The sequence below is a fragment of the Strigops habroptila genome, chromosome 2, assembly GCF_004027225.2.
Source record: "Strigops habroptila isolate Jane chromosome 2, bStrHab1.2.pri, whole genome shotgun sequence".
Taxonomy (NCBI): Eukaryota; Metazoa; Chordata; class Aves; order Psittaciformes; family Psittacidae; genus Strigops; species Strigops habroptila.
In genome coordinates, this window is record NC_044278.2 from 2,681,691 (window position 1) to 2,706,268 (window position 24,578).

A 24,578-nucleotide genomic window follows, 5' to 3' on the forward strand; every position below is an offset into this window, starting at 1 on the left:
TTTTCCCCTCTTCCTTCCCTCCCATCTTGCTTTTTCCTTTCTCTTCATTTCTGTCCTGCACATCACATGCTGTCTTTGGTTTGTAACTATTTGTGCGCAATTTCTTGCTGTTTATTTTGATGACACTTTACCTTTCCAGTAAGCTGACAGAATATGTTCTCCCATCTTAAGTCTCTTCACCACTCTTCCTTCCCCCACCTGAATGTATGTCATACCCCTCATGCGGAGAGCCATTGCTGTAAGCCTTAGTGTTCCCAACCTCTCTATCATGAAGCATGGAAATGAATACAGCAATAAAATATATACTTCACCTCATTTTTCTTACTGATCAGTGTGATTCTTGAGCATACACTATTTTAAAGTGATGTACAACTGTTGTTGTGAGGGTTTCTGCATGTCTTCATGAAAAGGTAGATAAATTCATTACTTGTTGGAACAATTATTAAATAGCCAAAATCTCAAGTGCTTGCATAAATCTTCAAACTATCCAGATTAGATGAAGTATAAACTCTGTGCATAGGCCTCATTAGTAATAACCTGGAGAACTGTGATTTCTGCAATGTACAGGCCTCAGGGCTGTACCCTAGGGGGAGAATTCCTCCATGAAAACTATTTCTGCCACGTCATCCAAATCTACTTCATAAAGAAAAACGATAACATGTAGATAAAACCACTGCCAATGAATTAACAGAGGATAAATTTCAGTGCTATTTACAACAGATAAAAAAATGCCATTATTCTGTGACAGGAAACAAACAATATGTGAATGACAGAAAAATATGTTATTTATATGTTATCAGTCCTGAATATTTTCACACTGGTACACTAGTCACCAGTTCCCATTATCTGATGCCAGGGGATTACTGCCAGTTCAGTTTCAGAATCTTAACTACAAGTATTTCCAGCAATTTCTCACTATACAGACTACGGGTCCACAATTGCAGCCATGTATTTTCTTATAAAGGGGTATCGCTCTTACCGTAGACTGAAGAGCACATTGCCATCAGGGTATACTCGGAGCATGACATTTTCCACAGTTGTATCATGGATGAAAGATCTTTTGGAGTGTACAAAAAATACATCAGGTACCCAGATCTTTTTTATCAGTCTTCCATCAAAAGTCATACTTCTGTTTTTGTTACTATGAAATGAAAGTCTCTCATCCTTCCAGTAATGTCTGAGATATAAAGTCATTGTGAAGTCCTTTGTTTAATTAAAAATAAAAGAAGACAATGCATGGTTTATTCACATACAATAGAAAACAGTACAAAGTAATCAACTCATGCAAAGGATCAGTGTCTTCTCTGGATATCATATGGAGGACGCTCAATGAGAGGAATCAAATCCCACTCAATGAGTTTAAAAATAGATTAGAACTACTTCTGAGATACTGGCTGTTTGCCTTGTCACTGGTGTCTGGGTCTGAACTTCATACTTATTTATACTGAGATAAAACTTTTACAGATTTCAGTGCTCTGTTGTATTGGGCCATCAGTGAAATGATAAAGGAGCTTTTAAATCAACCAAAGGCAAATGGAAAAAGGTTTCCTCTGGAAATCTTCACAAGCTTTTCTCAGAATGGACAGTAGTTCCTTTACAAAGGGATTAATTTGGGTTCTTCATAAGCATTAGGTCAATTTGTAAAATTCATTAATCTGTACATTTGGTACAAATATTGAACAAGGGGTTGAATGAAATGCATCATAAAGAAACAATATGTGATGAATTTCATAAAAGTAAAAACTTAAATTTCACAAGAATTACATTTTTTAATATGAAATATTGTTTAAAATATTTTATCATCCTGTTTAGAGAAATAGCATGACTGCAAATATACATGTGGAAAGAGATGGAGAGGATGCTGCAAACCCAGTCTGAGCTTCTGCAGAGCCTGACTGCTTTGTGCTCACCTATATAACTTCTGCTTTATTAAGCAGACATCATTTATCTCAGTAGAAAAATTACTTCTTATAAGAATACTGGGAAGATACTTAGGTCTTCCCCTGTGATATGATTTGGGTAGGTTTGCAAAGGAATGCAGGGGTGCATGCTGACTGACAGATCCCATTGCAAACTCAACACCTACAACTAGACCTACACTCACTGTGAAAAGATATTGTAAATGAGATCTCTTTGCAAAGCTAACGTGCCCTGCTATTCTAGGGCTTGGCATTAATGGGTGGCATTATCAGTGACAATTTCAGCTGAGGAATGAACAGCCTGCATTCCAGTGCTACAGGTCCTTGATTGCAGTGTGGGCATCTACTTCTGAGGGCCATTCATGGAACTGATTTTTCTACTTCCATTTGTCACATCTACAGCTCCAGCCATGCCAGAAATGAAGGGAATATTCAGATACGAATAAGCAAAGGAAATAAAGGATATGGAGCCTCTACAACTAATGCGCTGAGTACTAAGAGCTCACGTAGAAGCCCATGGGACTTACTGAATGGTTGGTGTTTTCAAATTAAAGCACTATCCACTCTGATCTGTTCCTCTTGCACACGGAGAAATTTGACATGTGCTCTTATATAACACTTACTAGTTTAAACAAGAATGACTTGCATGCTTCAAGGCAAGCTTGTTCTCTCTGAGGGTTTGCTTTCTTTAACTGTATTATTCTATATCATCCAGCTGGGTGTTCCTGAAACCCTGAATTTTGGCTGAACTTCTTTATTCCAGTTCCACTTACCATGTCAACTTCAGATATGCTGTCAATGCTTTCTACCTGCACATCAATGCCCACAGGTATTGGTGACCCTTCAATGTAACAGAGAGTGATGAGGAGCATAAATCCATATTAAAGGGAAGACTATATTAGCAATATACAGAAAGTACCCCATCCCAGCATTTACTATGGTCTGTCCACTTTAGTACGCTAAATGAGAAAGACCATGGTAACAAAGTAAAACATGATGCTGAACAGTTGTAAAAATAAGTACAACGCCTTCAGTGATCTTTTTGCAGCCAGACTAGTTACTAGCATTGCAGTTTGGACAGCAGTGACAGCTTCCTTGTTCAAGTGCTAATGAACTGCTTGGAGTGCTATTTGGAACTGTGATGGGGAAAAGCTGAGTAAATATATCAAATACATCAAAGAATGCAAAGCTTTCTTACCAGTTCCAATGCTTACTCCGACACTTACAAACGAAATAATCATTACACCTCCTAATTATCTTTAGTTACTCAACTATTTAAAGTTTGGCAGGGGTATTTATGAAAAAGAATTGCTTGCTCTCTACCTCATAAAGGAAAAGCTGTACACATACTAAAAATGCATATTACTGAGTGCATGGTTTATTATAAAGTACAATACACGGCAGACTGCACTAGGTGCCTTTATTTGATATACTACCCCACTGTTTCATGCCACTGAAAAAGGCTGTTTGTAACATAATGGGATATAAATGAACAAATTATAAAAGCATATTTGCATTTTTACAATAAAGTGACTAAGAATAAAAAATTACAGAAAAATATAAAATGTATAATATTTAGAATGAAGGATCTGGTTCTAGACAGGTTATACACCTGTGTAATTTTCAGCAAGCAGGTAATTCCACTGAAGCAATTGACTTATCACTTCCTTACGGAGGAGAGAAAGGAGAAAGATATGTGCATACATGTGTATACTCCTCTTGTCCCCTCTTCCCCCAAGAATATTCTGTATTTGGCCTGAAAATTGATAGTATTTATTGTACATGGGATTCCAATTACATTTGTTTAAAACAGTCAGTTAAAATATTTTTAAAGTGCACATTTAAAATAGTCCAGTACAAAACATGAGGACGATGAAGTCTGAACAGCAGGAGATAACAACAGCTTTTTAAACTTGTCTTTTTCTTGCCTTTTCCTTTTATCAGTGTCAAGCCAAAATAGTCCAGAAATATCACTCTCCTGATAACCAGCCACACTTACTGTGTCTCCATTTGGAATTATCCTTAAAATAGCAGCCCTCGAGGATTACACAGCTGCCTCCAGTTCTTACCAGTGAAGATCTTGAACTATTTTTGAGATATTTTAAAGTCTGTCCCTGTAATCTCTTCATTTGACTTGTATTCCTTAATGGAGGGTTTGACCCTGCACAGATGAAGATGCATTGTGCTTGTGAAAGCAAGGTAAAATGCGTTCAGTTATCAGGGCACACAGGAGCATGTTTCCGCACTGACAAGAGCATGCTATCTGCCTTGGAAATCCTGTCTCCCTCTGAGAGGAATGCAGCGCTCAGTCTGTTGGCCAAAGCTCAAAACAAAATTCAGGACTCCAGACAGCAAAGTTCAGCCAGTTAGTTTATTAGTAAAACACGAGACAGCACTTGGAAAAATGCTGCTGCTTTTTCCTGCTGCTCTGTTTGTGGAATAGATGAGCTTAGCCTAAGTAGAAGCCATTGTGGGATTTATATGTGATGTGAACATCATTCACAAATGACATTCACACATCGTGTAAATGCAAACACTGCAGAAAGGTGAGGTGTTGTCTATCAAGCTGCTCATTTGCATGATGAAACAGGACAAGCCTACATTGCAGAGCTGACACTTGAGCTAGCTGTACACGAGGCAGGGTGGCTCAGGGAGCATGCTAGCTGTAGAAGCACAGCATGATCAGTATGAAAGCTGACTAATATACAAACAGCATTGAAGATAGAAATCTGGCCTCAGCCCTTGGCTCCCTTTCAAGTCCATGCAGTGTAACAGGCACATTCAAGATCGGGGTGAGGTGGCTTGTGACTTGGAAATGCCTGTTGGTTACCAGGGTTGCTTTGAGTGACTGCAAATAGGCAGATGAACTGTGTATTATCTAACCTTACTCACCGCAAAGTTTCAAATTCTTTATATTGTAGATGTGTCCAAACTCTTACCTTGGGACCACGGCAGAGACACAGGATATATTGGAAGTGCTCGTATCTGGGTATACATTTGGCCTTAACTGCTGTTGCTAAAACTTTGGGAGATTACTTACTTGAACAGCATGTTAAAAACAGCGGGTTTAGTTTGATTCATAGACAATTATGTGAGTGGAAGGGGAGGAGAAAGGAGCAGCTGCCTACATAAAATAACAGCTTTACTAGTTTCTGAGTCGAGGGCAAATCTAAAGCAAATAAAGTTAAATGTCTACCATCAACATTCTTCAAAGAGGCAAGGAGCTACACACAAATCATATCACAGAATAGGATGACTGGCTTTCTAAGCCATGTATCGTGTAGTGACAAAAAGGCTTTTCCTAGTGACAGCTGCTCAAAGTGTGATGATGACAGACCTAACACTTTCTTGGGATTTGCAAAGATTACAGACAATTTCCTACCCCAACAAGCACTGTTCCATTGTGGGTACAGTTTCATTCAATAATTCACCTTATCTGGAAAATGTAAAGGAACTGATCACAGAATTAGAAGTTAGTGGCAGCTTATTATTATGTTGGTTACATGCACACAAACTGAAGTGCCAGTTACACTTAAATACACATAGGGGCACTTGATTCTTTGAAAGGAGAGCTTGTACTAAGTTGGGAACTATTATAAAACTATATATTAAAACTCAGTGGGGACACTGAATAGCATAAAAGAGATCAGAAGCTACAGCCAGGAGAAATACAGTGGATGGCTCTAAAGTGAATTAAATAAAAAGGGAACTGTTACAATGAAATTTATTCCTGACTAGGTAGAAATGTGAGAACTGTGAAACAGACTCCTTAAAAAGAGGTTCCTGTTCTCTATGTAGGGAAAGGCCAAAGACCATACTCATGCTGTTTAATGAGAAAATACCATTCAGTCTAGCATTCACCACAGACAATTAATAAACCGCATCCCCTATCCCCAGCCCTGATCTATTATTATTATAGCAGCTGTGAATATTTCCTTCCTATTCTGACTCTACTTTGGCAACAAAACTAAGTAGATGATAAAGACATTAAACACTGCACATATATGCAATCCTGGTCACTGCAGTTCACTTTTTTAATCTGAAGTATTTTTATATTGTTGTCACTAATACCACCACCCCTATAAGACAAATATTGGCCTTACTCTGGACAAGGCCATCTGAGCTTTGAAGTTTTCTGTGATTGAGAATCAACTCCAGTAGAAACAGGAATAATTAACTATTGGGAACAGGTTGCTGAGAACCGTCATTTCTTCATCACTTGGATTTGTTTTACTGCAATGAGATGTTTTTAAAAAAGAGCATTTCAATAGGAATTGACAAGGATCCTAAACCGGCCAGAAAAGTGAAGCAATTTGCCTACTTCTGTGTCTGCACCACAGCTTTCTACCTAGCACTCTGAGAATTTCCATCTCTGGCTGACAATCAGGCAACAACATCAAATTCACTTTGAAAAAAAGTAACCAGAGCAAAGCTGTGGTTTTTATTTCTCAGTCTGACAAAACTGGAGATGGCAGAGAGGATTTTGTTATTAAATTGAGCAGCTTCAATTGCTTCTGGAGCATTGCTAAAATTCATTATTTTAGAGGGATTAGTGATTCTCACAATGGAGGCTCCACAGATTTTCAAGATAATTACTCCCCAGCAGAAAAAAATAGAATTGTTTTCAGATGTGTTTATCTTTACACAAGCCATTTCCAGTCTTTCGTTTTAAGGGTTTAAACATTGCAAAAGAATTCCTTGATGAACATAGAATTTTTTTTAACAGGTAGCATGGCAGGCAAATTCTGTAATACCCTTTTTAGAAGGAATATTACATAAAAAGGATGTAGTTTTATCATTATAGGATCTATTTCTACAGTAATAATGACTGGATTAGTGAATTCTATAGTATTCTTGTAATAGTCAGACCTTTGAACACACAGTGGACTGCACCTGAAATTCCTTAAATTAAATGTTGAATTTAGAAAAAACAGCCACTATCGTCTCCCAATTGGCTTTGTAACAGCGTATGATGGAAAAAAGCTAGGTCTGCAGGAAATTCCCACTAGGAGACAGATTAGGGAAGGATTAAGGTCTACAGGAGTACCACCTTCTAAAAATGGCCTGTAGGAGAAAACCAAATAGCAATGTAAACAAGCCCCAGCGAAGTGAAGCTATGTGGGTGTCTTTACTTTCTTCTGGCAATGACTGAAACAGGAGAATTACTGGCAATGTTGTTTTCTTCTTGTTACTGTTTTGTTTCTTTTTTATTTGTGTGGGAAATGAGGGTGGGCTGGAATGGAAGAATTAGCAATGAAAGAGGAAAGAAGATCAGGAAAAGGAGTCTATTAAGGTTTTGCAAATTACCAAAGTATTTCCCTCCTGTTCCGGACCACAGCTATTCCTTCCAGTAACACATGAGAAAAAGCCATTCCACTTTCATCAGAGTGAGTCTTCTCCGCCACAGTGAGAAGATATATCTGACCTTTCAGGAAAGGCTGTGGTGCAGAAGAGAAAACAGCCTGGTGGCAAAGAGCTATTAGAATTGCAGCATTTTTAAAACATTCATTGTGCCCTATTTCCTTTCCTTTTTCTACCCTTTTACCTTCAGATGAATTTAAATGTTACTAATTTAGCTTGAGGAGGGAGGAAGCATAAAGGCGAGTGAGCTGATGGAATTTCTGATCCTCTGAAAATTTGGAATTAAGATTATGCTGAATTGCAGATCAGGATGCAAATTGTCTAGAAGGATGTTACTTCTTGACTAGCTAAAGTCCACTAAATTATTTTCCATCATGTCTGTTACTTGCTTATGCTATTATCCACTAGATTGGTTGACAAAGCAGAGATAATTTTTAAAACTTCTTTAACTAACGCGCTGTTAGCATAGGAAATGACAGGTCCTTAAGACACACTGTAAAAGAAAAATAAAGTTGTCATATATATATCTACACACATATACATGGTGAGAATTTCCATGTACACAATGACAATGATCATGAGGTTCCATAATCTTTAGACTGCAAATAGTTCAGAGAATGCTTGGAAGGTTGTATTGTCAGAAAAACCAAGGCACAGAGAAATAAAAGAATTACTTCCTCTATATGCTAGTCTATGATTTTATCTTTTTTTTAATGGCAAATGTTAATTTTTAGTAATTGTAGAAAGAACTCATGAAACCAAGAACTCACCCCACTGACTTCTGAAAGTACTTTGGAATAAGATAGTTCAGGAAATAATAGGCTATAGCTAAATAGATGTATAGTAGAAAATAAAGTGACTTGAAAGCATTTCTAAGAATTCACTATAACACCTCTCTCAATGTACATAGTTTTGGCTGCTAAGTGGCCCTCAGATCTGAGTTGCCGGAAGTCTCTGTTCGCTGTCTGATATTGGCCTGTGCTCACCCTTTCTCACTGAGGTTAAAACGTGGGGATGACCATTCAAAGAAGTGCTGGCAACATAATATAATTTCTTACATTTTCTCCATACCAAACTTGAGCTACCTTCTCACAGATTATCTGTTTATGGGGGTATTGAAAAATCAGTTGAAGTACTTTAGGCCATAGAAGTACAACGATATATGTCATGAAAAGATCTGAGTCTACTGACAGTTTTTTATTTCCTTTGATATGTCCTGAGCAGCCAGCCAGAACTAGTAAGCATTATTATACCATTGCAGGACACCTCACATAGCCATCTCCTGGCCTTTATGAGTACTTCTGGAAGCAGCAAGGACAAAACATAATTCCTACAATGTTCACTAGCATAGTTGGTAAAGCTGTTTGAGCAAGGGGAACATCAGTACTCCTAGTTCAATATCTAGTGGAATTACTCAAATCACTATGCTGGGTCACATCTGTTTGCATCAGTAGGGGCTCATCTACTGGAGACTTCCAAACAGAAGAGGACCATGACATTCCATAGAAGGCAATAACACCAGGAAAGGAAGAAAAACCCTACCCCCAATCCCCTCAAACAACAACCTAAGAGCCTGGCTTAGGGAATAAGTGCAGTGTAAGTTTAGTTTTTTAAGGAACATTTGGGTGTACTGAATTACTGGTTTGCTTCAATCTAACTATAATGAACTGCAGTCAAGTAACATTTCTATAGCAAAAATGTAGGACCAGCTTGCTGGCTTTGCTTCATCTTGACACGGTATGCTTCTCAGACTTTTATCTCTAATCTGTTAATAAATAGGCAATGTCAGGACTAAATTTTAAAATTACCAGTGAGATTCTGATTGTGTAGCTGGGATGGCATTGCAATCAACAGAATAATGCCAAAATATACTCACAAAAATGGCAGTTTATGTGTCCATTATTATGTGTCCATCTCTCCATGACAGAGTTGTGTCCATTTGGTCAAAAAAAAAAAAAAAAAAAGGATTTCTTACCTCCATGGACCACTTTTATACTTTCATAGGAAAGCAAGCAGTCATGTGAGCAAAGTCACATTTCCAGTAACACTGCTGCTGGTCAGTATCTAACAGTCCTACATTCATTTCCCCCAGTATTTTTCCTGTGCATGTTTGCTCAGTTTACAAATCAAATGCAGCATATGCTCTCTCTATTTTCCCTTTGTCACTCAATTATGAATACTAAAAACTCTGGGTCCTGTAGTTTGCCTCATTTACTTTGCATGTGTGGAGCTAAACAAAGTCAAACAAGCCAAATTTAGAGTTCCCCAAATTGAGGGATCTCCAGCAGGTTCAAAACTGTGCACTGTAAAAATGTTAATGGATCTGTATTTGAGTCTTAGAGACATTCACTCATTAGTATTCCGCATATTAAGAGAGTTCTGGGAATTTTGAAGTGTGTGAGTTATTGGATGTGACTGAAAAAAGTGCTTCCCATAACTCTATGGCATGTGGATGATAAAAGGGAAGCAAAGCTGAAGCATTCTTCTGCTGAAAGCTATTTCTGAAAGACAGGAGTACAGCTGAAATCATACCCATGGCAGTGTGATTATTGAGACACCTGTGCAATGAAGTCAGTGGAAAAACTACAGCTAACTTCAATAGGAATTGAATTGGCTCTATGACTAGTCATCTGAAAATAAAAGGACAAGGGGAAAAAGCCTGGTACAGATTTGCTGGGTGTAAAAAATCCTCACTGCCTGGGGAAAATTAAAACTGCCAGATCACAGGGTATATTCTGAAAGCTGCTTTTATGTACATCATAAGTATTTCTTCTGGGATGATCCAGAGATGAAGTACATCCCGAAGGGTTGTTTGGTTTCATGTAAATGCTACTTCCTTTCTGAGATGACACTCTGAAAAATTTAAATTCCTTGTGTGGCCAAGCAGGTGGTAACAAGATGTCCACACTAACAGATACTAGACCAGACAGATATTAGGCAAGAGGTAATTTTAAATTTTGCTGTCAAGAAACAGACATATCTCAACTGTTGTTCAAAATCAGGCAAGATTTTTGCTCTCTGACAAGACAGAATTTCTGGGGTAGCAAGGAACCCATTCACATTCTCCCAATGCACCCAGAGTGGCTCTTCTTACCCCAGGTCTCTCTCCTGGCATGCTTGCCAGGCCCCAGGTTCCAGCAGCTGATTTCAGCAAGAATAGCTCTGTAGATTTGTTAGCCTCCCAGATTTATGTTTGCTTACACAGCTGATTATTGGTCTTCATGTATTTTATTTTGGCTTCATAATCCAGAGCAGTTCAATCTATTTTCATGAATCATGAACACAGAACTGGTGACACAAAGGCTCAGACGAAGCTTATGCGTGGGACAGCTTTCTCACTTTTCCTTTCATGAAGGAGAGTCAAAATTGAACCCAAACTGTGGACATCCTATTGAATACTCCCTTTATCCACATGCAATTTAGTTAAATGAAGAAATAATCACTGTAGTGCTCAACAACACAGAATCAACATGGTAACAAATTGAACGCCTGTGGGCAACTTTTTTATTCTCTACCTAGCAAACAGATTTAGGAATTTATGGTTCGTTTCAATCTCTCAAAACAAATGTGATGACTAAGTAATTTGCTAATTGCTACTGGATTATGCAGTTTACAGGGATACCTTATTGACTGTTCTCATAGAGCCTTGCTCTAATAATATTTTTTTAATAAGTTCAGAAAAGGAACCAATTTGAACAGTTTCTCCTATAGATACGCTAAACACAAAGAAGTCCCTTGCCTTCAAGTATTTCTGGATTTCTTCTTTATTTATTTCTTGGAGTACAACAAAAGAAGTGAGCTGCAATTAAGTCTCATTCAATTTTAAGTGACACTGCTGGACAGAGTTGAAGTCAACTTCCAGAGAGAGGATAAACCATTAACCAGCACAGTGCAGGCGTGTGTTGCTTACCTCCAAATCCAGGTCTCAGTGCAAAGTCATGATCCTCTATGCGAAGCAGCTGCTCAGATTTAAGTGGCCGTACTTTTGTGCTGTCAATTTTCCTCATTTTAATTTCTCGTTTGCTATGTTTAAGAAAAAAAAAAATTGTAAGAAACTTTTTTTTTTTTCTCTCTGCCTGACATTCAGAGTGCTAGTTCAATGAAGCAGGGACACAAGAATTCTGGACAGTTGAATCCGGTATGGTAAGGGAAACAACTGTGCTAATAAAGTTGGAGGAAGATATATTGGAAAAGGTAGGGAAATGTGCCCAGGTCCATGGGAACACCAATTATAGATAAGAAGTCCCAAGAAGAACATCTAGCTCTTCTTGTGTTCCTCTCAGAGATTGTACCTATCATTATATAGGACATTATAGCTGTTTGAAAAAATGTTAGTATTCACACAACCACTTGCAACTCAGACTAGAAATAACACCAGTTTATTTCGACACCAGTGGTTCAAACCGCCTCATACATTATCCATATTACAGAGACAGTTATACTTTATATCTTTGTTTATATTTTTTTTCTAGGAGCTCAAATGAGTCCGTAATTTTTCAGGAGGACCAAGAAACTGATGGCCCTGGATCCAGAGGTTTGTTTTTTGAGATCTTCTTAAACATCATTCAGATTTGGCCAAGTTACTCGTTAGCTCATCCCCTTATTTGCTGCTCAGACATGCAGCATTTGTTTGCATCAGGAGTCCTGACTGCATTTTTCCCCATGTCACACATAACTGAGCCTCTGCATAGCACCAGGGCAACACAGATGAACCTGTGCTCTAAGCAGGACATCATGAATTCTGCACTTCTTTCTGGTGACTGTTGCTAACTTTCTTCCCTTCACAGGAGGTACTGATCAACATCCCAAACTCCACTGGGAAACTCACATGCCTAAGAATGGACTCCAGCTCTCCAGATGGAAATATCATGTACTGGGCCTGCATTTAAAATGAACGGCAGATGCCTATCACAATGCAGACACCTTTTCTGTTCTTCCTATAAACAGAAACCATGGCAGAGATGACAGACGGGTCTGGTACCTGCCCATATCACAAAAGTATTGGGTTAAACCACAGACAAGATCAAGAGTCAGACCTGACAGCTGGAGGACACAGGCTTTAGAAAGAATCTGCTACATTATTTGGTTCTGCTATGAGGAAAATGCTATGGCGTCTCCTTAAGTTTCCACTCCTTGTTGCATGCCCTACTGTAAGCGGCCAGCCCCAAGTAATAACAGAGGTAGCCATACCTTAGCTGCAGAATTACGCCTAGCTCTGGGCCCCTATTTCAGGAAAGGCATGGGAAAATTGTAAGAATCTGTGTAGTTTAGAGGCAGAAGACTGAGGGAAGGACACAGTCTTCAGAACACATCATGAGCTTAGACAGGGCCCTTTGCTCCATGTCCACTCCCCAGTAGGATAAGGAGTGGCAAAAAGGGAGATGTATGTTACACATTAGGAATGCCTTTCTCATGGTAAGAAGAGGGAAACATGGGAATGTATTTCTTGTGCGGGTTTTGAGATTCCTTTCACCTGGGTTATTTAAGAATAGGTTAGATGTATATCTGTAGGAATGACTTAAATACAGCTGCTTTGCCACAGGCAAGGGACTCTCCCTAGATAATTTCTTTGATGCCTCCTGTGATTCTCCGGGACTTTGACATCAGCAGCTCTAATTATTACTTTAGAATGAATGATAGAAATCTGTTCTGAAGATCTGTAGTCAAACACTGCTTAACACAAGGTATGGAATACTTTAGGATAAGGTATGTGCCTGTATTTACTCTTTCTTTCTTTTTCTCCTTTCCCCCCTTTTTTCTTAATAACAAAGCCCAAGAAATTACTTATAAAAATGCTGTAACAGGAATGCTGAGGTGGCTGCTGGGCTATTCAAAATCATTGAACAAATTAATTTACCTTAGCATTCTTGAATGTCTCTGGCAGTGTTGTCTGAACCAAATTACCAGGGCAATTAGAACACCCATCAGGCATTTCAAATGCAGATTTCAGTTTTCTAAGTATGAAAATTATGTGGATGCTAAAATGAAATCCCATGCCTTAGAGAATTAAAATCACCACAGAGGAAGGCTGTATCATAGTATGGACAGTAGGTCTGAACACCTGCAGTTCCCTGCAATAGGTACACAACAAAATCTGCTGCTTGGGAACCACTGTAAGAAAATGATGGATTATGTTCAATATGCCATGGCACAGCTAGTACAGTTTGGAAGAAGGTCATTTGTCATCAGATGCCAAGGAAAATACCTCCAATTGTTTCACTGGAAGAAGCAGGCTAAAATTGTGATACATCTATTACAACTTCTTACTAAAAGCAAGCATGTGACTGAGGAAGGGTTCCTCTAGTCACAAGAGGCAAAATATAAGCTCCTAGGGCCGGATTTTTTTTCTTAATGAGCCACTGAGAAGAAATGTGACAGGATTTTGATATTTCGTCTGTTTTCCTGGATGAGGACAAAACAAACAGTAATGCTGCTTATATGAAAAGCATCTTTTTTGCCTACTTACTTGAACAGCCTCTTCAAGCTGATGCCTTATATACAAATGGTGGAGTGTCTATAGTTACTTCTAGCTGCTATCAGAAGTGGCTGCAAGATCTTGCAGGGGTCAAAATAGCACTTTCATTACAACCATGCGACATCTTTTTTTCAATACCTTCCTTTGGCAGAATATTTTATTTTATTTTATTTTAATTGTAAAGTAAAATAGGCTTTCCTTTATAGGAAAGACATGTATGCTCATGGTACTTGGAATTAATTTCGTGGACACGGGTAACATTGCGTACGTCAAGGTACCAAAAAATAATACACTTCTGCTTCCATTTTTTCTCCTTCTTGACTGCTTCCCCCACCCAAGACTAAGAAGTGTTCTCCAGCAGATATTCCTTTAACATCAGCATGTGGGCTCCAGATGTTGCTCCTTGGCTAAGAGTTATACTATTAAATTGTCCTCATTGCAGTATTACAGTTATTTAACTGATGATTCAAAGGGAGTCGCATGTGTGTGTTTGCTTACTCCCGAGAAATCCCAGACCCATATCTAACTATTGATCAGCACTACAGCATTGTAAAATCATCAGCAGATGTTTTCTTGAGTATTCTTCCCATGACACGAATTCCATTAATTCCATTAATAAGCAAAAGAGAGAGATCTAACTAGCCTGGCTCTCAGAAAAGCTTCCTGAGGTAACTCAAGATATACTTTTTATTTTCACAGGTGCACTGCAAAGACACAGATTGTATTTTGGTGGCCTGGCACCCTGGTCTCTTTACCATGCAGCTTTGGCCAGCACACCATAATCTAAAAGTCTAAATGCAGTCGTTGACTCTGTACATCATTGTATGGCAGGTGTCAAGCTATGGCATTTGAGAGGAAAAGCCCACACAGAATCACAAAATCATAGAATCATTTAGGTTGAAAAAGACCTTTAGTGTCATTGAGTCCAACTGTAATCCTAGCACTGCCAAGTCCACCACTAAGCTATATCCCTAAGCACCACATCTACACGTTTTAAATACATCCAGGAATGGTGACTCAACCACTTCCCTGGGCAGCCTGTTCCAATGCTTGACAGCACTTTTGGTGAAGAATATTTTTGAAATCATCAGCAGATGCATATATATCAGCAGATACATGCACCTAAGGAAAGGAAAGCTCTCTTTACCTCTTTACTACCAAATCAAAAGTATCCAAAAGGAAGAAGTTACAGAAAACTTATTCCCAGGAAAGTCTGTGGATACAGCAGTGTGATCTCTTAAACATTTTAACACATTTATCAACTCTTGAAGCTCAGATAAATGTAATAATCAAAATTGTACGGTTCTCTCTCACACATATAAAAATGCATTTCTAAGTGTTCAGTAACATCAGCAACATGTACTGTCAAAAAGCCTAATTTTTTGACAGTCAAATGTTTTGTTCTTTGCTGTAGGAAATGGACCATGAGAATAATCGCTTTCTCATGTACTTTTGGTTAATGCTTTAAAATCTTCTTTACAAGAGAATGCAGAAAAATAGCTTTGGAGGGAGAATTGGGTTACTCTATTAAAACAGTGGAACTTGTAGGTTAAGTAACATTTTCACATGGGATTCTTTTTAAAAGGCCACCCGTTTAATGAAGGCCATCTGTCAGCTGTGTCCCTAATAACTTTAGCACTGGCTGAAAGGTTTTTCTCCAGAAAGAAAAAGAGGCTGGTGAAAAGTCAGACCCTGTCGCAATGTACTGGAAGATAATGCTGCATTTCGAACAAAACCAGAGAATCAAACAAAGAGAAATTAAACGTATTTGGATCCTTTCCATGGAAAAGCTGATTTGCAGCTGTTAAGCTTTGGGATCTTCTGTGGCACTGATTTCTTCCTAGTTCCAAATCACTAAGACCTAGGAAATGAAGAATGGAAGACCAAAGCATTGCTTGCGTTACAAAACCTGCGACATCAGTCAGCATCAGCTGGCATTCCTCCTTTTCCTATTCTTTCTTTCTGTTAATACACTTCTGCCTGTCTCACAGGATTGTCGTTTGGATCCATTTGTATGTATTAGTAAAGATCTGCGAAGATAGAGAGGACACTGTGCTAATATTGTTACTGCTGTCCAGCGGCAAGAGACCAGGATGTGCAGCAAAGGATACCACAAAATATGCTGCATTCTACCAGGCTTCTCTCCTGGCTTTGTGATTGTTTTATGTCAGCGATGGAGCAACTCCTCTCAGCTATTGCAGAATAGGATAAACGCAAACAACAGTAGCATTTGCTTCCCTTTCACCACTGACAAAAGTGTTATCAGCTAGCTTAAAATAGACCTTCCTTACCACTATAGCAATAAGAAGATCTTTCATTCTGTTTCCATTTGCTTCTTAACTGCTTCCTGAGACTAGCAAAGCACTAGATAAAACCTTATGTTTATATTAGGATTTTGTTTTGTTATTACAAATAACCATGCACCAGCACTCACTCCAGAACTGTCAGTGAGTTTGAAAGTCTCCTGAATAGTCATTCTTTTCAGGAGCTTTTGGATTAGACCAAACTTGAACCTATGACCTGGAACTGAAATCTGGAAGTACTGAGCAGTATATCTTCTCCAGGCACCTCCATTGTGTCACTGGGATATGTTCTGTTGCCTTTCATTGCTTACATGTGATTTTATCAAGACATCTAGGGATTCAGAGATATGTCACTGCTGGATTATCACATAAGAAGTGATACAGAAGGTAAACAGCTGTACACCTGCTACAAAGCATGTAACCTGAGAAAAACAGCTTAAACACATCAGAGGAGTACACTTATGGCACTTTTTCTCAATATTTGATATTGTATGAATAAAATGTCAGCTCCCCTGCTCATTTTAATAGGGGGTTAAGTACATAGACAAATGTAATAGTTGCATCCCTTCTCCTTCCTTAAATGGAGCTACTTACTACAATTTCTCCTCTCCCCCAGATAATAGAGATTTTGCTTGGATTATCACTGGCAGTCATTGGTGTGTTCACATACTATTAATCTGGACACACATTCAGAGACCTCACATGACAGATGTGAAATTGCATTTGTCGGAATAAGCACTAACACTTTACACAGAAATTTACATATAAAAACCTTTGTATCATTATTCATTTTAAAGCAGCTACTTGATTGGAAAAACTAAGAACAGAGACGATCTTCAACATCTAAAAGCATAAGTATATTCCATAAAGGGAACACACTGTGTCATCACTACAAATAAAGTATAGTTTACCTCATGTAGTGCCATAAAAATGTCTTCTATATCTTGATAGTATAGCTACTTTGCTGCTTTGGTAATGGAAGTAACTTTATAACATTGGCATAGAACTTTGGAAGGCATTTCTGCTTCTTGCAATGGGAGTGAAAGGGCAAGTATCTTGGTACATCACGATAGTAGTCTGGTATCACAATAGTAGCCTGGTATTACACATGTTAAATGTACTGTGTGTGTCAGTGTGTACATAACTGCATGTATATTAAGCTTTCATGAAATCACAATACGAAATATATCTGGTTATGCAAAATTAATTAATAGTTCACTGTTTCTGTTTTTGGAACATGCTACCAATACCAAACATACCATAAACCCAGAAACTAGCAAAACAGGACAGTGAACAGAAAGGGTGCACTGAAAGGTTGCTGACAGCATGAAGTTTATCAGATGAACATAGGTGGAGAGAGTATATTGCTTACCTGTTATGCTTTCTTAAGAATGAGAACTGTTGCCGATGATGAAGATGGTGATGCTGACTTTGAGAACTGTGTAGCACTGCTGTTGGCCAGAGGCAGGTGAGGAGCAGAAGTTTCATGACCAGGACCATCTCTTCCAAAAGAGAAATGCACCTCATCAGCCAGTCCACCTTGCTGACTTTTTATTTTTAGTGCTTTTACTGTTTAAAAACAGCATAGCAGAAAAACGATGCACATGAAGCAAGGCATCACTGAAGACAGAAGACAGAAGCATCCCAGTTCTGATGTCCTCAACGAGTTCTCCTCATTATCTTGGCAAATCATAAATATTCCTTCAGCTCTACATCCCTGCAGATCTGCTGCCAAACCAGAAGCACCTTGCTTTTAGAAATACACTAGGTAGAGCAATTTGTTTGGCCAGGTTGCAGTCTGATCCATTGCTTCCACTCTTTCAGCATAGGCGCATATTTGAATTCTCCATCACTCACTCAGTAACCTCTTCAGCATCGCCTGTGCAGGCAAAGTGATGTCAAACATTTAATCCTCCTTAAATCCCACACAAAAACCATACAAAAATCTGCTTTAATGACAAAGGTCTCTAAATTAATCTTGCTTTCTATGTATGTGTGTATCTGCTTCACATAATTTTCTGTACAAATCAAGCTCTTTCATTAACTGGCTATACTGTATTGTCTTCCTGACCATTAACATAATTTCTGTTTCTGTGATCTGCAGGAGCAAGCGTTTTGTCAGTAGATACAAAACTACTTTTGGACAGCACAATATCATGGAACGAGTCCAAACTAAAAATGAAGTCTTGTTTCAATATTCCCCAGAAACATTTGGAAATAACATTTTTTTTTTTCTTTTTTCTTTTACTAAGCTCTGCAGCTATTTAACTTACCCTAAATTTACAAGGTGTGTGCATGTCTAAGATCCAGTATCCTTCCATCACTTCTAATTTTATCTTTATCTCATTTAGTCTGCCCTGTCTTTTTGGTAGCAGATTGAATTGCAAAACATTTTATCCACAAACTATTGCTTAAGCAATAACTTGAGCATGCATGCCTGCTTCTCTTATGAATGGTGATAAGATTTCTTGTGGGCTTAAAACTGAGCAATACTGACATACCTTCATAGCTGACACAGTCAAATTTTAATTCCTTTCAAGCCATCAGCAAGTTCAGTAGTTACCAAAATTGACAGAACATGTTCATTTTTATCCAGAAAATCAGAGGTAGGACATTGAAAGTTAGAGAAATGGAAATACCCTACTCCTGTCTAACAGATGTAGAAGTAATTCAGGTCTCTCAACAGTAGGTTTTATCCTAAGTAAAACAGACAAACAGAGGAATGAAAACAAATCAAACACTGTGTCTGCTGAGACAGTTAACACGTAAGCACATTAGGATGATAATATTATGATGTGGCCATCCGCCCCACAGAAGTTCCCTGAAATTCCCAACTAACTTTATTTGGGCTAAGAAGTAATTCTCAGATGCAAATGACTTCCCAGGAGAGGGTTAAGAAAGGACAGCAAATTCCCACTGTTTTTGCTGTTTTGGTGTTGACCAGCTATCTGCCTGTGAGTTAAAAAGCTAAAAAAAAAATCCCCTTCCAACCATGCATAAAACTTTAACAATGTTAGACTGAATTTAGTGACCTAGATCAAAGGCTTTCAACCCTGTAACCCATCTCATTCTACACTGTTCATAGTTTAACCCTTTCCTGTTCAGCAAACGTACAGAAGATCACTTGTTGCCTGACGCAGGGGTAGTTGTGCTTCCAGCACGTCTGGTGATTTCCAGAGTGGAGTTTCTGGAGAAGATAAACACAGGCTATAGTTAATAAGACATTTAACAGGTACCGTTAATTTGCATTATCATTTGGGTGGAAAAGAGAAAACAAACAATTACTCTAATGAGAATTTATTCCAGATGGAGATAATGCTTGTTCCTGAGCCACTCTAGGCTCTATTTTTTCTTATATGTAAGAAAAGATCCAAGAGCCTTTGGATCCTCCTTTTTGCCCCTCCCCAGCACAGGCCCAACAGTAGCAGCAACAATAGCAAATCAGATAAAAAGCTAGCTACACTGGAGGCTACCCATGGTAAATGTGTTACCACATTTCTGCATGTTCAGCTACCTGCACATTCATCAGCGTTAACTCATTTCCAACCATTTTCCTCAACTACAAAGGAGTAACAACATGACAACGTGTATTCTATGACTCTATGTTTATATACTGTCTTCTCTGCTAATAGTAATCACCCACATTGTTTTCAGGGACATAAGGGAAAGCAACATTTTAGATGTTAGTGTTGTCCTTAGCTGAAATTGCTAGCTGTTACCTTCACTAAGCAGGACATACAAGATGGGGAAGGAGGAGGAGAGGATGTTCTTGGTGCTGAGGTTATTTACCAAGAGCTCTGACGGGGACCTGAGGTTAGATCATGTCATGCTAAGGCATAAATATGTTGACTTTGTGTGCTGACCTCAAGGAAGTCAAAAGCCTTCATTAAAAACAAATAAGTAAAAATTGCTTTGTGTATTTGTTTACCAGCTGGCAAAGGGAGCGCTTAGAACCCCTGCTCCAGGGATATGGTAAAGGCAAACAAGTTGGCTTTGCAGAATGACTGGTGTGCCCCAGACCAAGCTGCATATGGATGTCCCTCCCTCCAGAAGACACATCAGCCAAGAGGGGAGGCTTTAACACAGAAAGTGGCAATTAGATGTTGTTTTCATTCAGCTATCAGCACCCTGCTGTTTTATTATTCCTGGCTGTAGCAAGAACTTTACCACTAAGCTGTGGTGATGAAAAAGACTGCTCCGTGGAGGATTTCCAAAACATGCTTGTTTCTTTGAGTGCCCCCCACTAAGATCAGTTTTAGTCCAAAAAAACAAAAGGGATGAATGCACTGACATATTCCACCACCTTCACACCATTGATGTCATAATACTAACTGCTACCTTGAGGGGCCTTGCCTTGCACACTGAAAATCTAAGCACTATCCCTCTGTCCTTGGCTATGGCATATTTCCAGAAACTAACTGTCTAGCCCCCCCACACAAAGTCTTCAGGAGGGACTCCTGCAGAGGGAAATAGTAAACACTTCCATTAATGGCTGTGTAATATCAGTGAGGGCAACTAGATGTCACCTGCAGCAATAGGGTTTTTTCATACTAGAGCGATTTTCATTTCCTCTGGGTAAGAGAGCATTACACAGAGCAGATTATAATATCATTATAAATTACCATTAAGAAAACAGGTTAATCTCCTATGCATTTGTCAGTAATAAATTCTAAAAAGATCCATCTTTGCAGAAGAATAAAGACAAGATAATACACTTTGCCTGTATTGGTCCTTGTGCTTAAACACAGAACATTTTCTCTTTGCTGTCATTAAAATGTTTCTTTAAAATTATCCCTTCTCTGTAGCCAACAAAAATCTGTAATGCCTATCTTTCAAGGGCAAAACATGGTTCATGGAAACAGCGCATAAGCTCATTAGAACAGTTTGCAAACAACAAAGCAAGCAAAAGAAACAAAGATAAATACACCACCTAGTACCAAAAAATTAGAAGCCTTCTTTTAGTGAGCAAAATAAAACATAATTTCAGGTAATGACATTCAGGAACTCCAGATCCCTCTCTACCACAGATCACAAAGCAAAGCAATTCACAACAGTATTATAAAAACAAGAACAGAAAAATGCCAGGGATGAAGAGATGTTTCAGAGGCTGGAATTTTGCAGAAAATCTGAACACATCTAAAGGCCATTTTAAACATATGGAGCTGAAATACCATAGCACACTAGCACTTCAGCACTTCAGCACTGCCTCTCTTTTCACTGCACCTAAATTAGCTGCAGTGAAAAGAGAGGCAGCGTGGAACAGGGAGCATAGGTTTACCTGGCATGTATTTTTTTATTCTCCTAATCAGAGAATGAAACACAAGGAAAAAACATTCCTCGAAGTCTCCTAAGAGGCACTCATTTGTGAAAAACAATCAGCAAAACAGAAAGCAGATTAACCAGAGCAGTGACTGTGAGAGTGTGAATGCAATACTGCAGCATAAGAATAGGCAGCATTTTGCTTTTCTGTGGTAACAGACACAGTGCATAGCACATTCATATTGTGGTGACTTGCAAAAATTAGCCAGAATTAAGGGCACTTTGTCATGCTTACATTAACACAAACGATGAACCAAGTTCCCAGCATAAGGCATCCATTCACATTTCCTAACAAGATTAAGTGGGAGGAAAGCAAAGACTAAGCATTATGATTCCAGTTTGCAGATCTTAGAACAGATGAAGTGCTTTACTTAACACTGGCAGTGGGACCTAAGTTCATTATGAAGTCTCTTAGTTGGGGTGGCAAGTGAACATTTACTACTGTCCCAAATAATCTGAGGCAACAAACTGGGCAGTAAGGACTGCAAAGTACTAAAAGAGAACAGAATTCAAAGGCCAGCAAAAACCACAGCTCATCTCAAAATCTGTGCAAGAATTTTCGCATAGTGCTTACTGAGATAGAGACTCGCCCTGGGGTTTTACAACCAGCTTAAACAGACTACTGCTGAAACACTGTCGTGCCCTTCTTCACCTCTGTAGTGCACCAGTACTTGCTACCCTTGCTTCACCATCAACAACTCTTCAGCCAGTTGTTAAAGGAATGGGCAGCAGTGTGGAGGGAGGGCCTGCCCCCTCTCTGTGGTGACACAGCCAGACTGGCCTAAGCCAGCCTTGAAACTGTACCCTTAATTTCTGTTAGGCAGTATGAAAAATAGCAGTAATATTGAAGTAAGCACATAATATTTTCCAGTGAGCGTTTAGTTCTACTGTAAAAAGAAAATCGTGATTGTTTTCCTTTTCCCTTTTATGGGACATAAAATTTTTGCGATCTGAGTACAGGTTTCCTGTGAAATTATGGCTCTGGACTTAAGGTTTCTTATATTTTTTTAACATCCTACTGTCTATGGAATTCTCATATCATCAAAGGGAGCATTCCTGACACCAGACAAAGCCTACTGCAAAGGAAAACAAACATCTGTAGATTCAGAGTCACCACCTACAGTCTGCATACACTTGTCACCCGGTTCCAGACTGAGCCCAAGAGTTTGGTCTTGGTTCTGATGCCCCGTGAAGTCTGGTTCAGCTCACAACTGCTTTAGCATGTTGAACACACAGTCTGGAGAATGTTTTCCTAAGAAATTCTCTGGTCTGACAGCTCCTCTAACCACAGACCTGAAGCTGTTCCGCTCTTCCAAACCCTCAAACATTCCCATTAGTAATAAAGCTAAATCTTAAACTTGTAATCTAAACTTGTAATCTACACATTTCCAAGCACACTTGGAAATAACATGAATTCAGAAGCCACTGCAAGAAATACAAAATATCTGGCTTCCAGTTGGCTTCATTACCAGCTGAGTGGTCAGCATAGCTTAAAATCAGTATTCTGTAAACCATACACAGCCAAGTCAGCAAGACATGCTGATGAGAGATCAAAATTCTAGAAATGAAATGTAACGTTAGTGATCTGCCTTTTCTTCTAATTAGAGAGCAATAATTTGTTACATTTCATTACAATAAGGTGCAGTTCATTAAAAAGTGATGGACAGTTAAGCAATTGCCTGAACATAGTTATCGTGCTACGCTGTTGTTGTGTTGAGGGTGAGCTCTGGGACAAAATACAAGCAGCCACATTCATCCCAGGTTTACACTTCTCAAAAACTCAGTAGCAGCAAACTTTGCCTTCCCACCACCTCGTGCTGGCCGCTGCAGGCACAGGAGGGATATAGCTACCAACTCCTACATTTATGTCCATCTCTTCCCAGGAGGAATTTCGAGAAATTGCTTCTTTATGTCTTCTGTAAAAATCTTTTACCATCTTTCACAAGCGAAAGATCAAAGGGACGAACCATAAGCCTGAGCAATTCACTGAAAACGAGGGTTTGCAACAGCACAGCATATCCCCAAGAAGCAAGTTAGTTTGCCATATGTATGGCCTGAACATTGTGCTTCAATCTGAAAAGCAATATATTCTGCATAAGGTTTGGGGTTTTTTCCGTTCTTCCTTGGCAGTTGGCAAATACCACTGTCCCTCAGCAGCACTAACCAGGCAGATCCTAACAGCTATCTGCAGTTCTTTTAGCTCATTTCCCTCCACAGACTGAAATAAAAAACAATTCAGCAACTGTGTTTACTGTTTTCTTGCTGCCACGCTGATGTTTATAATAAAGCATTTTCTACAAACAGGATGTCAAAACATGCCTGGTTTCTTGTCCAGGAATCAACAATATCTCTGGTGGGAACTAATTTATGAAATGTATTGCATCTCTACAAAACTCATTTTCTGTCACAAATGAACATGAGGAGAAAAAAAATGTTGAATAGTGGAAAAAAAAGTGCCTTTCAGCTTTGTCACTGCAAATTTCTTCCATCTTACAGTCAAAACAGAGACAGATTTATTGATTAAAGTCTGATCTCTATTGGTCATAAAACAGCTTCAGAAGCCATCAGGCACAATTCAGTGTGGCTGTTTTCCAGGCTTCTCTTTCCAATTGGTAACTTTCAGGGAAACATATGCTAACATCACAGAACAGGTGCTCATTTCAAACTGGGAAACTACCTACTTTATGTATTCTTAAGTAAATATGTATTTTTTATATGCTTAAGACTTGGCAGAGGGTACCCGTATTTGGGTCTTTGAAGGTTTCACAACCTTTGTTTTCCTAATGGCTGCCCAAAGAATGTTTCTAAATCAATAAGCGTTTGAACAATACACATTTCCTGTCAATGAATTAAAAAAACGCTACTTTTTTCTACATATTTGGATACCTTGCAAGGTAGAATGGGCAAAGAACTGAGACAGGCACATAGAGAAACAGAGGGAATAAGCAACATTTGAAATGAAGCAACTGTTAAAAATAATCATGTAGGTGTGTTGCAGAAACAATAGTTCCAAGAGGAAGCATCTAAGTGTATGACAACAGTATTTCCCTGGAGAATTTACTGCTGAGTTTCTTCCATTTCTTTCACACACTCTTTTGATACTTCGGTATTAACAAAATCTTGAAGGAGAGAGAAGCTAAGTGACAGACAGCAGCAGTGAAGGTTGGTTTGAAATCTGCTTAATGTGTGAGAATGTTTGTT

At 38.8% G+C, this 24,578-nt stretch overlaps 1 protein-coding gene across 6 annotated transcripts in view; it reads right to left on the reverse strand.

Moving 5' to 3' along the window:
- LOC115601567 (gamma-aminobutyric acid receptor subunit rho-3-like) overlaps positions 1 to 18,837 on the reverse strand; it is a 28,576-nt gene extending 9,739 nt beyond the window's left edge. For 2 of the 6 annotated variants that reach the window (XM_030471768.1, XM_030471763.1), the window contains exons 1-6: positions 18,560 to 18,837; positions 17,431 to 17,627; positions 11,191 to 11,303; positions 2,981 to 3,055; positions 2,693 to 2,760; positions 980 to 1,203 (exon numbers count right to left, since the gene is read on the reverse strand). In XM_030471768.1, the coding sequence (XP_030327628.1) occupies positions 980 to 1,203; positions 2,693 to 2,760; positions 2,981 to 3,055; positions 11,191 to 11,303; positions 17,431 to 17,585 (635 nt within the window). In that variant the 5' untranslated portion in view covers positions 17,586 to 17,627; positions 18,560 to 18,837. The other 4 variants (XM_030471767.1, XM_030471765.1, XM_030471766.1 and 1 more) reach the window with 4 other exon arrangements.
- Positions 18,838 to 24,578: the final 5,741 nt, after the last annotated feature.